General features: G+C 45.3%; 1 protein-coding gene across 3 annotated transcripts in view; it reads left to right on the top strand.

Moving 5' to 3' along the window:
- ERp44 (Endoplasmic reticulum protein 44) overlaps positions 1-16,069 on the top strand; it is a 50,760-nt gene extending 34,691 nt beyond the window's left edge. For all 3 annotated transcript variants that reach the window (XM_067782783.1, XM_067782785.1, XM_067782784.1), the window contains 2 exons: positions 14,641-14,839; positions 14,917-16,069. In XM_067782783.1, coding sequence (XP_067638884.1) covers positions 14,641-14,839; positions 14,917-15,067 — 350 coding nt within the window. In that variant the 3' untranslated portion in view covers positions 15,068-16,069. The remainder of the gene's footprint in view (positions 1-14,640; positions 14,840-14,916) is intronic.
- The last annotated feature ends 501 nt before the right edge of the window (positions 16,070-16,570 follow it).

Raw genomic sequence — 16,570 nt, 5'->3', positions numbered from 1 at the left:
CAGTCTCGCTGCAAGGAGCTGCTGGGAGGATGACAATTTATTGGGGGGACGCAACAATTAAATGGGGTTACACTGAAATGACAGTCCTTGGTCGGGAAAAATCCCGAGTCGCTCCGGTACATAGAACCGACTGCCTTGGGAAGTACATGTAGAAATATGTTATGCCTGGGTACAACAAGATTCGATACGTTTAAAGTACTTTTTATTAAGAAGGCAATGCCAGATTTGGCGTATTGAAAATCTTTATTATAATAAAAAGTCCTATAACTAGGAAAATGTAGTAGATGCCGATTCTTCTGCACTATGTGTGTTTCTTGTAATATACTCGTACAGCCCAATTCTAAATATTCCCTCAGAATTTTGTTCTCGCGGATTTTTTTATTCCCACGGAAAAATTCCTCCAATTCTTTTCTCCTAGGGAGGACAATAATTGTGTTTATAGGAATTTCAAATTTTCGAAGTCATCTGTTTTGTCAATTGAAATTTCTTATTTTGTTTAAAAAAAAATGAAAAGTTTAATTATTGTTGAAAATATGTTTGAAATTAAGAAATAAAATATAAACAATGCACAGTATTGCATTTCGTGTGGTACTCACTGAAATGAGTAATGAATTGGTGCCACAGAAATATCAACAGAGGAGCATAAGAAGAAGAAGACGGCGGGATAACACAAATCCGCTTCATCCCCTCCAGCTTTGTTATTAAAAGCACTCATGATGTTGCACCCACTAGGATCAAGATCGGAATGACGTGCAATGTGACCGGGCTTTCCGCATTTGAAGCATTTGATAACTCTCTCACTCCGCTTTTGCGATCCTTTCTGCGCCTCCAATATTGTGTCTACCCACTCTGGCCTTTCTACTTTCACATGGCGTGCTTTGAAAACTGGCTTACACAGAAGCGACGCTGTTTCCTGAATCAGAGCTTGTGAAACCGTTTTTGCGAATGTTGGCTTTGGGTTTGCGTATGAAGCTCGCTTTGTTTCGACGTCCCGTATGCCATTTATAAAGCTCTGAATCTTTACCCTTTCAGTGTATTTCACGGGGGCGTCCGTATTCGCTAAATGTGCTAGCCTTTCAACATCCGACGCAAACTCTTGCAATGTTTCACCAGGCCTCTGGAAGCGTTTCAGCAATTCCATTTGGTATATGTCTGCTATGCTCAGTTCCGTATCGTCCCTCTAGAGCGCTCATCAATGTTTCATAGTTGTTCAGTTCGTGCTCTGGAATTGTCTGTAAGATTTCAGCTGCAGGCCCTTTCAATGCTACGAACAGTGCAGCAACTTTATCTTCAGCATTCCAGTTGTTCACTGCTGCGGTCTTCTCAAACTGTAGATTAAAGACCTGGAAAGGAACAGAACCGTCAAAGGATGGTGTTTTTACCTTTGGATTGCTTGCTGAAACAGCTGAGCGATTTAATTGCAACTCCTGTATACGACCTCTCTGCCTCGAATTTTTCTTCAAACTGCATTATTTTTTCGTCCATGCGCGCTTCGAGTTTTGATGATATACGCGCCTCTTGTGCTTCTAGTTGTACTGTTATGCGTGTCTCTTGTTCTTTCAGTTGAGTTGCCATATATGTCTTTTGTTCTTCCAGCTGTGATGAAATTTGTGTTTCCTGTGCTTCAATCTTCGCTGTTATACGGTTCTCCTGCGATTCTAGTTGTTTTTCCATCTTGGCTGTTATGCGTGTCTCTTGCGATGCCAGTTGAGATGACATTTGTGGCAACATTTCTGAAATGCGTGCCTCCTGTACTTCCATCTTGGATGTTAAACGTGTCTTCTGCGATTCCAGCTGAGATGCCACTGTCGATGTTTGAGCAGTTATTGCAGCCAATATCATGTTCAAGTCTGTGCTCGTAACTGTCTGCGATGTTTCGTTTTTCTCTTCAATTTTTGTTGTTGTCTCGTCGACATCAAGATGAAAAACATACTCTTCCACGTTAATTCCTTCTGCTTCCATTGCTTGAAGTTCGAGTTTAATGCCGGTTGTATTCAATCCACGGCTCTCCAAATCCTTCTTCAGTTGCTGGATCTTTGAGTGAATTGGAGTTGAGTGGTAGTTATTATTATTTGTTGTTTTGCAAGTTGACATTTCTATGTCCTCACTTTCTGTGTTTGTGTGATTAACTAGTTTGCTGGTTCTTGTGTTTTGTTTAAGTTGTTTTGTTATCTTTGTAAAAAATGTAACAATATTGAAGTTTGAACTTGTTTTTTGAATGTTATTTCGAAGTGATTTTGTACTGCATTATATTTGGTTGTTCTTTTGGTTTGCGTTTTCTTGGTTTTGAATGTTATTTAAAGGTTTTGAAGCAGGTGCAGAGACCTGGTCGATGTTTTCTTTTAGCGGTCCTTCTATGTTACTATTTTTGTAATTCGCGCATAGGAAGGCTTTGCATACACTATTAAGGTACAAGCCCTACCATCTTGGGAAGAATTTAATATGACCACATTGAACCTTCTAGGCACCCCTCTCCCTACCCCCTAGTTCCATGGAACTTGGAGTCGCCAGAGCCTCGGCTGTTGACAATTGGGTTGTAGATGCTATAAATTGCGCTGGCAACCCCTTGAAAGGATTGCGCTACACAACCGCTTTAATCATTTAGGTTTAGGTTTTTTAGTCGCCTCTTACGACAGGCATACCTGCCGTGGGTATATTCTAAGCCCCTTAACCCGCTGGGGCTCCTGAGAGGGGTCCTGTTGTTGTTGTAGCAGGGCTTCGCCCCATCCAATAGGTGCGACCGGTCACAAATTGTCATCAATGTCCTCTAACGGGAGTCTGAGGAAACTTGCTGTTTCAACAGGGGTGGACCATAATGAGAGGGGTGTTAGAGGCGTTGGTTCCACAATACAGTTAACGAGATGGTTGATGTCATCTGGGGACACATTACAAGCAGGACATGTGTTTTGTATGTCGGGGTTGATTCTGGACAGGAAGAGTTTAACCAGTTACAGTATCCAGATCGAAGTTGAGCTAGAGTGACTCGCGTTTCCCTGTGGAGAGAGCGTTCCTCCTCTGCTAGTTTTGGGTATTGTTCTTTGAGTACAGGATTCACCGGACAATTCCTGACATAGAGGTCCGACGCCTGTTTGTGGAGTTCACTGAGGACCTGCTTGTGTTTTTTCACTTCATACGGCTGGGTTCGTATTTCCTCATAATGCTTACGGAGATAACTCCTTAAGCCTCTGGGAGGTGTAGGCTCATCAGTCAGATGTCTGTTGGGATGCCCATGTTTCGGCGTATTGAACAGGAACTGTTTGGTTAGCATTTCATTTCTCTCTCTAATTGGGAGTATTCTCACCTCATTATGGAGATGGTGTTCTGGAGACATAAGAAGACAGCCCGTGGTTCTGAGGGCGGTATTTTGGCAGGCCTGTACCTTCTTACAGTGAGTATCTTTAGGCTTGGCGACCATATCGGCGACGCGAAGCATGCAATCAGCTGGACAATTGCTTTGTATGAAGTAATGAGCGTTTCTTTGTCTTTTCCCCAAGTACTGCCAGCAAGAGATTTGAGGATTTTATTACGGCTCTGGTAGGTAGGTAGGTAGGTTGAACTGGCCGGTCCATGAGGACCTCACATAGACTGATTGAGTCCGTAGTGTTACCAGAAGTTTGTTTTAACGACCAAACTGAAAAACCCTATCAAAAACCAGGACCTATGTTATAAAATAACTCCGTCCTCTTGGCAAATACTAGAAGCTTCCTAGGACTTAAGCCACTTGCTGCTTCTAGATCTGACAGCTGTATCACTCCTAATAGCTGGAGTCTTAGCCTGGCAAGTGCAGGGCACGAGCACAGAACGTGCTCGATCGTTTCCTCCTCCAACCCGCACTTCCTACACCTGCTATCACTGACCAAGCCTAATTTAAAGGCATGCGACGCCAGAAGGCAGTGTCCAGTCAGAATACCCGTCATGAGTCTACAGTCCTCTCTTTTTAATGATAGAAGCAACTGTGTTAGTCTAAGGTTGTAAGACCTACACATAATCTTCGACACTTTACAGCCCCGCGCTTGAACCCACGCCTTTTCTGCTTGGTCGATCATGTGCACCTCTCGCATTCGCTTAATCTCGCCCAATCTAATTGGGACGTCTACGGAGCAAGCTTCAAGGGATGCGCCCTTTTTAGCTAATTCGTCCGCTTTTTCATTCCCATCTATTCCCATATGCCCTGGGACCCAATATAGATGTATGCTTCTCCCTGTCCCGATTCTCTCCAGAGACTGCTTATACTCTAACACGCATTTAGATGCTGTGCTATGCGAGATTATTGCCTTAATTGCTGCTTGACTGTCAATATAAAAGTTAACACGGTTGCAGCTTAAGCTATTCTCTTCCAGGGTTTCTACTGCTTTGGTTACGGCTAATATTTCCGCTTGGAAAACGCTACAGTAATCCGGCAGCCTGTAGGATCTGCTTAATTCCGGATCAGCGCAGTATACCGCAGACCCTACTCCTTCCACCATTTTGGAACCATCGGTGTACACATGTATCGCCTCGTCCGCCATTTGCGCACCCTTGCGCCAACCGTCCACCTCTATTGTGGCCTTAAGATCTCCCTCAAAGTGCAGGTAGGGAATCATGTAGTCTGTTCGTCTTGTGACTGAGGACGCTATACTACTATGGCCATATGGTCGGCGCTCAAGCTGCCCCGAAGCATCGAGCCTGGTTGCGGTCGTTAACGCTTTGTTCTTTGCTACCAGGTCTACAGGTGGAATGTGCAGAATGGCATACAGTGCAGCCGTCGGGGTTGTTTTCAGGGCTCCCGTAATGCAAAGCATCGATAGTCTGCATACCCCCTCTAATTTTTTGAGGTATGTTGTTTTTTGTGTGGCTTTCTCCTGTAAGGTCACCGCTCCTAACTTAGGCCTGGTCCAATTTGGGACCTTGTACCTCTTTGTAAACAAGACCATATCCGTCTTCTCCGCATTGACTTTCAGCCCGACATTAGATGCCCAGGTATGAATATCCCGAAGCGCCCGATCCATCAAAGAACTAATCGTTGGAAGGCATTTTCCACTTATGACAATTGCAACGTCATCTGCGTAAGCCGTAAGTTTTACGGGTCCCTCATCGAATTGCCTGAGCAGTTGGTTGATGACCAGTGTCCACAGCAGAGGTGATAGCACCCCTCCCTGCGGCGTGCCCCTGTCCACTGATTTCGTGGCCTCGTACAATCCCCATTGTGATGTAATCATCCTGCAATTTAACATGCAGCCGATCCATCTGATTAAGGCAGGATGTACTTTAATGTAATTAAGACCATCCATAATCGCCCATTTTGCAACATTATTGAAAGCCCCGGCAATGTCCAAGAAGACTCCTAGAGCATACTCCTTATATTCCAGGGATTTCTCTATGCTTATTACCACCCTATGCAATGCGGTGTCTACCGACTTGCCTTTGGTGTACGCATGCTGTGTTGTGGAGAGCAGCTTTTCATCCACGTTGGACTTTATGTACACATCTATCAGCCTCTCAAAGGTTTTGAGCAGAAATGATGTTAAGCTAATGGGTCTATAGTCTTTGGGATACACGTGACCGATCTTCCCCGCCTTTGGTAGAAAAGCTACACGAGCAGTTCTCCAAGAGTGCGGTACATGATTCAGTCTTATGCACCCATCGAATATTATTTTAAGCCATTCCACGACCGCCCTACTTGAGACTTGTAGCATGGCCGGGAATATACCATTTGGGCCCGGCGATTTAAACTTAGAAAACGTCTTCACTGCCCACTCGATCTTGGTATTGGTCACCAAGCCCGGCACCACTAGCTCCGTGATCGAAGTGTGAGTGATGTCTGCTGGTTCTTCTAAACCGTCTCCCGATGGGAAATGTGTATCAAGAAGCACCTCAAGGGATTCCTCACTATCACGTGACCATTCCCCGTTCTCTTTCTTTATTAGTCCCTGGACTATGTTTCCCTTTGCTAGGACTTTTTTCAACCGTGCTGTTGCACTGGAGCACTCTATGTCCGTACAGAAACTTTTCCATGAGTTTCTCTTCGCCCTGGTAATTTCACGCTTGTAGATCCTCAGTAGATCCCTGTACTCGTCCCGACACGCTTCGCTTTCCGCGGTCTTTGCGAGTTTAAACATTTCTTTTACCTGTCTTCTTAGAAGACTCAGCTCATTGCTCCACCATGGCGGCTTTGCTTTTCCTCTGAATCTTCTTAGAGGGCAAGCAAGAATTCATTCGACTCCTCCAGTTCCTCTACATTAGCAACCTCTTTGGGTTGTCCCAGTTTCGTTTCTACATGTTTCTGGAATTTAGTCCAATTCGTTGCGCTAGGGTTTCTAAAGGTTCCTCCCTTCTCTACCCTCTTTAGTGGGATGCTGAAGCTTATATACGCATGGTCGGAGAAGGATGGTCTATCGAGAACCATCCAATCATACCTTGATATATCACGCTCGGAGCTCAATGTAATATCCAGAACATTGCTGGATGTTGGACCAATGTATGTAGGAACATTTCCCCTGTTGGCTATCTGCAAATTGGTTTGCAGGATGTAACAAAATAGAGATTCGCCTCTCTCGTTCGTATCTGCTCCTCCCCACGCATTGTGGTGCGCATTTGCATCTGCGCCTATGACCAACCGCCCTTTGCGCCCTTCCTCCTGTACTAGCCTTTTGCACTCCATCGGTGGAACCTCCGCAGCATGGGCCATGTAGCAGGACGCCAGGATAAATGCCTGCTTATTCTTTTGCTCAACGGCCACCGCTACGAGATCCTCGGTGGTGTAATTAGGCAGCATATATGAATGCAGCTGTTTCCTTACCATTACTACAGCTCGCACCCGTCCTTCCGTTTGTGCGTAGTAAACGCCAAACCCGCGCGCGCTAAGTCCAGAAACCTTTCCTCCCGATGAGAGCCACGGCTCCTGGATCAGCGCCACGTCAAACGAACCCTCCTCAAGGGTTAGGAGGAGTTCGCTCGACGCCACTTTACTGTGTTGGAGGTTTATCTGTAGGACTCGCAGCACCATTGGGCTGTTTGTCCCCCTCCAGCACCTTCGTCTTGACGTCGTCGTCCTCCTCTTGCCCTTTTGGTTTAGAGTATTCGAGGCCCCCTTCAGCCCCTCGTGAATGTTGTGCCGTGTGTTCCTCTGTGCGAGTCACAGCACCATTTAGCGGTTGGTCCTCTTCTAGCACGTTCGTGGTGACGTCGGGGACCTCCACCTGTCTTTTTTCCTTAGGCTTCTGAGGTCCTTTTCGACTTCGCCCACTTCCAGCGTGTTAGGATTTTTATCCTCGGGACTTCTTTTCCTGAGTCGCATGTAAATTTTGCCAGTGCCAAAGGACATTTTGCCAAGCTGCGTGTACAAAATATCCTCCGCCTGCTTGTTTATTTGGAAGATGTAGAACTGACCATCCTCGGTAGGCCGAGATACAGTAAGTACCTTCCAATCCTGTGTCGGTATGTTCGGATTCTGATTCTGCAGAAGTCGCAGTGTATCCTCCGACTTCATCACGCATGGTATCCATACCTTAACTTTTGGTACCGTGGGGATTTGCGCTTTATCCACCACCTCAAACCGCGCATTCGTGCCTTGCCTTTGGAGGTTTGGAACGACTTCCTCCAGCCACCGCAAGCTCGCGATGTTGTCGCACGCTATCATCTTCACACCATTATACCATCCCCCCGAATCAAAGGTTGGAAGGGGCTTACTTGGTTGTTCCCGCATCATCTTAAGCATTAAGCTAATAAGCTCCCTTTCCACAGATCTCCACCTTTCAGTAGTCAGTGACTACGGCTCTGGATTTTCAGTACAATTGCGGCTGCATGCTCTCCAAAATGTAGATCCTGATCAAACTCCACACCCGAGATTTTGGGGTGTAGGACAGTCGTTAGCGTAGTGCCATCGACGTGGATGTTCAAAATAGTCCACATTTGGGACGTCCATGTTGTAAATAAAGTCGCGGAGGATTTCGTCGGTGATAATGCCAGGTTTCACTGGAGAGATCAGGGAGTTAGCGGTTTATTCTGTTGCAAAGCTCATCGATCTGTGGGCCAGGGCCTGTGGCCATTATTGTGCAGTCATCGGCGTAAGAAACGATAGTAACTCCTCCTGGTGGCGAAGGTTGCTTTAATGTCGAAATTAAACAAAAGTGGGGATAGGACACCACCCTGTGGCACCCCTTGTTTAATTCTTCTTTGTTTTGATGTTTCGTTTCTAAATTGCACCGATGCCTGCCGACCACCCAGATAATTTGCGGTCAGTAACGTGCCATGGTTGACCGTATCAAAGGCTTTTGACAGGTTTAACGCAACGAGTACTGTCCTATGGTGGGGGTTTTGATTTAAACCGCAATTTATCTGGGTACTAATAGCATTTAGCGCGGTGATGGTGCTATGGAGTTTTCTAAAGCCATGCTGATGACAGGCTAGCTGCAAATTTGCTTTAAAGAAGGGGAGCAGAATGGCTTCAAGTGTCTTGGCTACTGGCGATAGGAGATATATCGGTCGATAAGAATCTTCTATGTTGGCGAGCATCAGTCGGTATAGGGAGGGCAGCAAAGCCACTGTCTGTAAAGGATTTGTCCTCATCCCACTTTCCTTTTTTAAAGTGCGGTTTTCGGTGGCGATGAAGTTGGCGGTACGCTCAAGCGAAATGAGTATAGGCTGGTGGCCAGATGCCAATGTTACCATCGGCTGCCAGTTGACGCAGTTTACGAGTCCTGCGCTCACGATTGAGATATCTGGCGAACTCTGACTTTTATTGTGGAGAACGTCGTTTCTTCTATCTGATCCGCCAACATCTCACCCCTGCTGGCCGCCTGCAGGTTTGAATGCCATAGATCGTGGTGGGCATTGAAATCGCCTAAGATAATGCGATTATCGCCAGTGAGTAGTGGTCTGATAATAGGGGGGTATCCACTGGGGCAACAGGTGGCAGGAGGGATTTAGATGTTGATGATTTCTAGGTTTACATCGCCTGACCGGACAGATAAGCCGTGACGTTCTAAGATATTGTCCCAGCCGCCGATGTCGAGATCAAATATATTATATTGCCCTGACTGGTGTATGATAAACGCGAAGCTGCCTCCATTTCCGCTATCGCGATCTTTTCTGTGAACATTATACCCAGAACAGGTCTGCAGCGCTTCCCAAGGCAGTCGGTTCTATGTACCGGAGCGACTCGGGATTTTTCCCGACCAAGGACTGTCATTTCAGTGTGACCCCATTTAATTTGTTTCGTCCCTCCCACAAATTGTCATCCTCCCAGCAGCTCCTTGCAGCAGGATTGCTACATATTCTCTTACTCCGGGAAGGTATCGAACCCAATCCGGGTCCGTCTCCTGACCCCGGTCCTGAGAAATGGTTTTGCTGCATTTGCCAGAAAAGAATCTTTTTAGGACGGTCATACTCTGTTCAGTGTGTCTCGTGCAAGGGATGGTTGCATCGGACAGGTTGTTCTGGGCTTGATCACAAAACCCGACGTCCACGTAACTTTTATCTTTGGTGGCTCCTTGCTGCTCACGCCCAAGGGCGTCCCGTAGTCTACGCCTAAGCGCCCCTCCACTACCTTCCAGCAGCCTCGCTGCTCAGCAAGCCACAACAAGTACCCGCTGCTGCTCGCGCCCCACGGCGCCAACAACTCAAACAGCTGATACCACTCATAACTACTACCTTCGTAGTAGAGCTGGTAGTAATGCTGAGCATCAGCCCCTGCCCCCGTCTTCTTCTCCCCCCCTCTTTTCTGGCAGCAATCGTGCAGGTCAGGGAAACAGACTCTTAGTCCCTACCTCCGTTTGCACCGTCTGCCAGCACAGAATATATAGGTTTGCGACATCCGCTCAATGCAGCTCCTACCTTGGGTGGTGCCACTTTCCTAGATGTTCTGGTCTCCGCGACGGCAACCCCTCGACGGGTTTCATCGCGCCATGTTGCCAAGTCGCAAACCCAAATCATCCGGGTACCCCAATGTTTGCCCAAGGGCGCCCAGTCCCAAGGCCACAACAGCAATTGCGTCCTGGCCTTCCACAACCTAGGCGTAGTCACCCGTCACTTACCCCTAGAGTGGCGGCGTCACCCCTCATGCACTCAGAATTCTGCAGTTAAACTGTAATGGACTAACTGGGAAGATTACGGAGATTGTCGATTTCATGAAGCGGCACAACATCCGCATTGCTGCGATTCAAGAGACTAAACTCACAGCAAGATCTGCATTGCAGACCTGCTCTGGGTATAATGTCCACAGGAAGGACCGCGAGAGCGCAAATGGAGGCGGCCTCGCGTTTATTATACACCACTCTGTGCAATATCATATATTTGATCCTGGCATCGACCGCAGGGACAATGTCTTAGAACGTCAAGGCCTATCTGTCCGGTCAGGCGATGCAAATATAGAAATCATCAACATCTACATCCCTCCTGTCACCTGTTGCCCCAGTGGATACCGCCCTAAAATCGAGGCCTTACTCACTGGCAACAATCGCATTATCTTAGGCGATTTCAATGCCCATCACGACCTATGGCATTCAAACTTGCGGGCGGACAGTAGGGGTGAGATGTTGGCGGATCAAATAGAAGAAACGACGTTCTGCACAATAAACGGAGACGCCCCCACACGTATGGTAGGAAGCTGTCATAGCTCGCCAGATATCTCAATCGTGAGCGCAGAACTCGTAAACTGCGTCAACTGGCAGCCGATGGTAACATTGGCATCCGACCACCTGCCCATACTTATTTCGTTCGAGCGTACCGCCGACTTCATCGTCACCGAAAAACGCACTTTCATAAACTTCAAAAAAGGAAAGTGGGAAGAATATAAATCTGCAACAGACAGCAGCTTTGCTGCCCTCCCCATCCCGACTGATGCCCGCCAAGGGGAGCGTGCCTTCCGTAAGGTCATTGAATCCGCCTCGGCACATTTCATTCCCGCCGGAAAATTCCCGAAATCCGGCCCCACTTCCCGGCGGAGGCCGCGAGCTTAGCGAGGGAACGCGACCTTATAAGACAGCTTGATCCAGGCGACCCCCAAATAAGGGATATAAACCAACGCATCAGATTGCTTGTGGACGAACACAAGCGGGCGAAATGGGAAGAGCACCTAAGAGGTTGTAACCTCTCTACCGGTGTAGGTAAACTTTGGTCCACCGTAAAGTCCCTATCGAATCCGACTAAGCACAAAGACAAAGTTTCCATCGCCTTTGGCGATAAGGTGCTGTCGGATGCGGAAAAATGCGCGAGCGCTTTCTGCCGACAATATGTAATGCATCCTACGGTCGACAAAGATAGACCGAGAGCCAATAGACACGCACATAAACACAAATTCAGCGCGTAACCAATCACCATCACCGCTAGAGAGGTTGAGGACGCCATTGGTCGCTCTAAACCATCCAAAGCAGTGGGCCCAGACGGCATAGCCATGCCGATGCTTAAAAACCTAGGGAAAGAGGGTTTCAAATATTTAGCGCATGTCTTCAACCTGTCTCTCTCCACCTTTGCCATACCCGAGAAATGGAAAATGGCCAAGGTGGTCCCGCTACTAAAGCCTGGGAAACCAGCTAACGTAGGTGAGTCATATCGTCCGATATCTCTCCTATCGCCAGTGGCAAAGACGCTTGAAGCCATTTTGCTCCCTTATTTCCAAGCACATTTGCAGCTAGCCCCTCATCAGCATGGCTTCAGACAACTCTATAGCACTACCTCCGCGCTAAATGTCATTAGCACCCAGATAAATTGCGGTTTGAATCAATACCCCCACCATAGAACAGTACTCGTAGCGCTAGACCTATCAAAAGCCTTTGATACGGTCAACCATGGCTCATTACTGGAAGACCTGGAAGGGTCTACCCTTCCCCCATGTCTTAAAAGGTGGACCGCAAATTATCTGGGTGGTCGGCAGGCATCGGTGCAATTCAGAAACGAAACATCAAAACCAAGGAGAATTAAACAAGGGGTGCCACAGGGTGGTGTCCTATCCCCACTTTTGTTTAATTTCTACATATCTAAGCTACCTTCACCACCGGAAGGAGTCACAATCGTTTCCTACGCCGATGACTGCACAATAATGGCGACAGGCCCAGGCCCAGAGATCGATGAGCTATGCAATAAAATAAACGGCTATCTCCCTGATCTCTCCAGTTTTTTCGCCTCGCGAAACCTGGCATTGTCACCGACTAAATCTTCCGCGACCTTATTTACAACATGGACGTCCCAAATGTCGACCATATTGAACATCCACGTCGATGGCACTACGCTACCGACTGTCCTACACCCCAAAATCTTGGGTGTGACGTTTGATTAGGATCTACATTTTGGTGCGCACGCAACCGCAATTGTTCAGAGAATTCAGAGCCGTAATAAAATCCTCAAATCCCTTGCTGGCAGTACCTGGGGAAAAGATAAAGAAACGCTCATGACCACATACAAAGCAATTAGCCAGCCGATTGCGTGCTACGCGTCAGCCATATGGTCGCCAAGCCTAAAAACTACCCACTGGAAGAAACTACAGGCCTGCAAAAATACTGCTCTCAGAATCGCCACGGGCTGTCTTCTTATGTCCCCAGAACACCATCTGCATAATGAGGCGAGAATACTCCCCATCAGGGAGAGAAATGAGATGCTGACCAAACAGTTTCTGTTGAATACCCAGAAACCTGGGCATCCCAACAGACATCTGATTGACGAACCAGCACCGCCTAGGGGCCTAAGGAGTCATCTCCGTAAGCATTTTGAGGAAATACGGCACCTGAGAACCCAGCCGTATGAAGCGAAAAAACACAAGCAGGTCCTTGGTGAACTCCATAGACAGGCGTCGGACCTTTATGTCGGGAATTGCCCGGTGAATCCAGTACTTGAAGAAAAATATCCAGAACTCGCGGAAGAGGAACGCATACTCCCCAGGGAAACGCGTGTCACTCTTGCTCAACTTCGTTCTGGATACTGTAACAGGTTAAACTCTTACCTATCCAGAATCAACCCCGACATACAAAATGTATGCCCCGCTTGCAATGTGTCCCCACATGACACCAACCATCTCTTTAATTGTAATGTGGAACCAACGCCTCTAACACCCCGTTCCTTATGGTCCACCCCTGTTGAAACGGCAAGTTTCCTTGGACTCCCGTTAGAGGATATTGATGACAATTTGTGATCGGTCGCGGCTATTAGGTGGGGCGAGCATTGCTACAACAACAACAACAACAACAGGTCTGCAGAGCAGATCTTGCTGTGAGTTTAGTCTCTTGGATCGCAGCGAGCGGATGTTATGCCGCTTCATGAAATCGACTATCTCCGTGATCTTCCCAGTTAATCCATTACAGTTTAACAGAAATTCCGAAGTGCAGCGGGGGAGACGTTGTCACTCTAGGGGTAAGTGATGGGTGACTACGCCTCAGTTAAGGGAGGCCAGGACGCAATTGCTGTTGTGGCCCTGGGACTGGACGTCCTTGGGTAGGCATTGGGGTACACGGTGTAGTTGGGTTTGCGGCCTGGCAACATGGCGCAATGAAGCTCGTCGGGGATTGCCGTCGCGGAGACCAGAACATCTTGCATTGGGCGGATGTCGCAAACATATATATTCTGTGCTGGCAAACGGTGTAAAACGGAGAGGGGTCTTCAGAGGTATGTGTGTCAATATTGCAATTTACACAATATTGCAATTAAATGTTTAAATTGCTGCTCCTGTTGGAGTTAGTGTGTCGTTTGTTATCTTCGTGACTATATGTAGGTTGCTTTGGTGAAATTTTCTGCTGAGTTGAGGTTATTTACCTTTATCAGCAAGCCACCAGATTTAAGCTCTATTACTTCCTAGATTTCAGAACTTTTTCTATTTGGAAAACATTATAGGCTGATAATGGCCAGGTTTCAGTGTTGTTTTTGGCGATCGCGGTGGCTTTGATGTATCGTAGTATATGTTTGTCATTTTGTATTATTGGCGGTTGAGGTAGAAATCCCCTCCGCTTAGATTATTCTCGTCCGGGTTAAGGTGCTAAAACCTATTACATATTGGGTATGCCGAGGTTGATTCTGGAAAAGTAAGAGTTAACCCTATTACAGAATCCAGATCGAAGTTGAGCTAAAGTGACGCTCGTCACCCTGTGAAAGTTGCTTTCCTCAACGGTGGGTTGCGGGTATTTGTATTTAAGAAGAGAGTTCACAGGGCAACAACCCCTGTTATAGTTGTCCGACGCCTTCTTTTGGAAGTCCCTGAGGGCCTTTTCATGCCTCTTTTCTTCATACGACTGAATTTCTTCATAGTGCTTAAGTTCCTGGGAAGCGGGCCCCTTTAATCAGATGCTCATTTTTCTGGGTATTCAGCAGAAACTGTTTGCTCAGCATTTAATTTCTCTTCTTTATGGGAAGTTTTCTCGCCTCACTGTGCAGATGATGTGTTGCACACATAAAAAGACATCCCGTGGCAGTTCTGGCGCGGTGTTTTGACAGGCCCGCAGTTTACTCCAGTGCGTTCCTTTTAGACCATATTGGGGACTCATATCATACGTAGCGCGGTTTTATTGAGCTTCCCAACTATCAAATCAGAAAGCAAGTTGCCGAATAACTATTAAATTGGTGTCAAAATGAGCGTAATCGACTTAAAAATTCTAAAATCGTTATTGTTTTGTAATCGTATTTCTTTTACATGCTTGTTATGATCTAAAAATAAATGTTTGTGCAAAATTTCTTTCGCAGAGAATGTTAATTTCCTTACAGCGGATGGTCATCGTTTTGCGCATCCATTACATCATTTGGGTAAATCGGAAGATGACTTGCCATTGATTGCTATCGATTCATTCCGTCACATGTATATGTTTCCAAAATTCGAAGATATGTATGTACCTGGCAAATTAAAGCAATTTTTGCAAGATTTGTACAGTGGAAAATTGCACAGGTTAGTTTAAAAGTGAATTAAGTTCATAAGTTTATTGTAATTGATACATATTTATTTTATGATCACTACAAAAAAAGAGAGTTCCACTATGGTCCCGATCCGCAAGCTAATGAAGTGAACACGGACACAGATTCAAGAGGCAAAGGAACTTCACCACCAGAATCGACTTTTAGGAAGTTGGGGCCTTCGAAAAATCGTTATACATTACTACATAAGGATGAGCTGTAAAATATGTTTCTAGACTTTAAGCTAAACTTATACATATATACGCACGGACGCATACTTTCATACACATAGCATCTATTTACTTGCTTTTTAACATCGTTCATTACAAATTTGTTCATCAATATTGTATTCGGTAACATAAAAAACAAGGAATAGTGTTGCGGTATAGTTGCTAAATGGTAGATATAAATGCAATGTGATTATACGCTACTTTTTTAATGTACTATAATTTAAAGAGGAATAAATTAAACTACTGAAAAATAAGCGCTTCATTAATTTTTTAAATGCAAATGGTGTCGTTAAATCCCGCACGATTAGAATTACATAATTTTTGTATGCAAACAAAGTTTTTGTCAATTGTTAACAAAAAGATGATGTTTAATTTAGGGCATTTAAAAAAGAAAACTATTTGTTTAAGTTTGAACCATGGTTCAACTATATGGTTGGCTCATCTGTACAATAACAAAATATGTCTGTTCAAATTGTCAAAATCTGTGTATTGGTGTTGGCGCGAATGGTATGGAGTGGAAACATAAAACTTAGCGGTTTTGTATGTGTAAGAAAATGTTGCCAATGTGTTGGTTTCATTTTGAGTTTACCACCTCCTTTTGACAATCCCATCGACCATGCAATGAAATAAATAAAATCAGCTGATGAGATGAGCCAACCATATAATTGAGTCATGAGTTTGAACAGTGTATGAATTTCGTCAAAGCTACTTAAAGTATTTCATACCAATTTAGGTAAGATTTTCATAAGTAAATGTATGAGTCTACGGCTACTGCTTTGCTCAAGGAAACTATTAACAATCAAGCGAACCTAAAAGAAATGAAAATGAATCCTTAATTGAATTTTAAAATTCTCAATAAATAACTTTAACATAGTAAATAATCATTAAAAATATGTTTCAGAATGTAAAAAACGCTCCTTTATTGAACATGTTTACTTATAATAGAATATTTGAGTACTTTAAAAATAAAGTTTCAATGTTTTTCACAGGTATAACTTTTTCTATTTTTTGTTTAAACTGAATCATAACTTCAAATAAGAGGTAAAAATAAAAATTAACACCTAAGCCAACACATTCCGTAATACCAGCAACTCGCAGTAGAGGAAAGCCCACTTCCCAGGGAGAACACAACATGGATCTGGATACGTCAAAAGATGAAACTCTTACTGATGCAGAATCGACCTCAGCGTATGCAGTGTACACATGTAATGTGTTCCCACATTAGGCCGCCCACAGAATGTATGGGGCTTGCAAAAGTTTAAAATTTTTTCGCTCCACAAGGAATTTTCGATAGATCGGTAGTGAATTTTGTAGTGAAAAAATTCTATGCGGAATTGACCGCATCAAAAATGGAGTATAGCTTTTATGGCCACGGTTGCCACACCTTGTTTTCATTTGGGGTCAAAATTCATCGAAAAAAAGGACCAAATCTTCAAATAAAAGACCAAATTTTTTTTTGTTGCATTAAAAACACAAATACAAACCAATAACAATAA

Source organism: Eurosta solidaginis, chromosome 4 (genome assembly GCF_040869045.1).
Source record: "Eurosta solidaginis isolate ZX-2024a chromosome 4, ASM4086904v1, whole genome shotgun sequence".
NCBI classification, from domain to species: Eukaryota; Metazoa; Arthropoda; class Insecta; order Diptera; family Tephritidae; genus Eurosta; species Eurosta solidaginis.
Note: the sequence above shows the minus strand (reverse complement) of the source record. Positions and strands in the feature narration are given on the sequence as shown.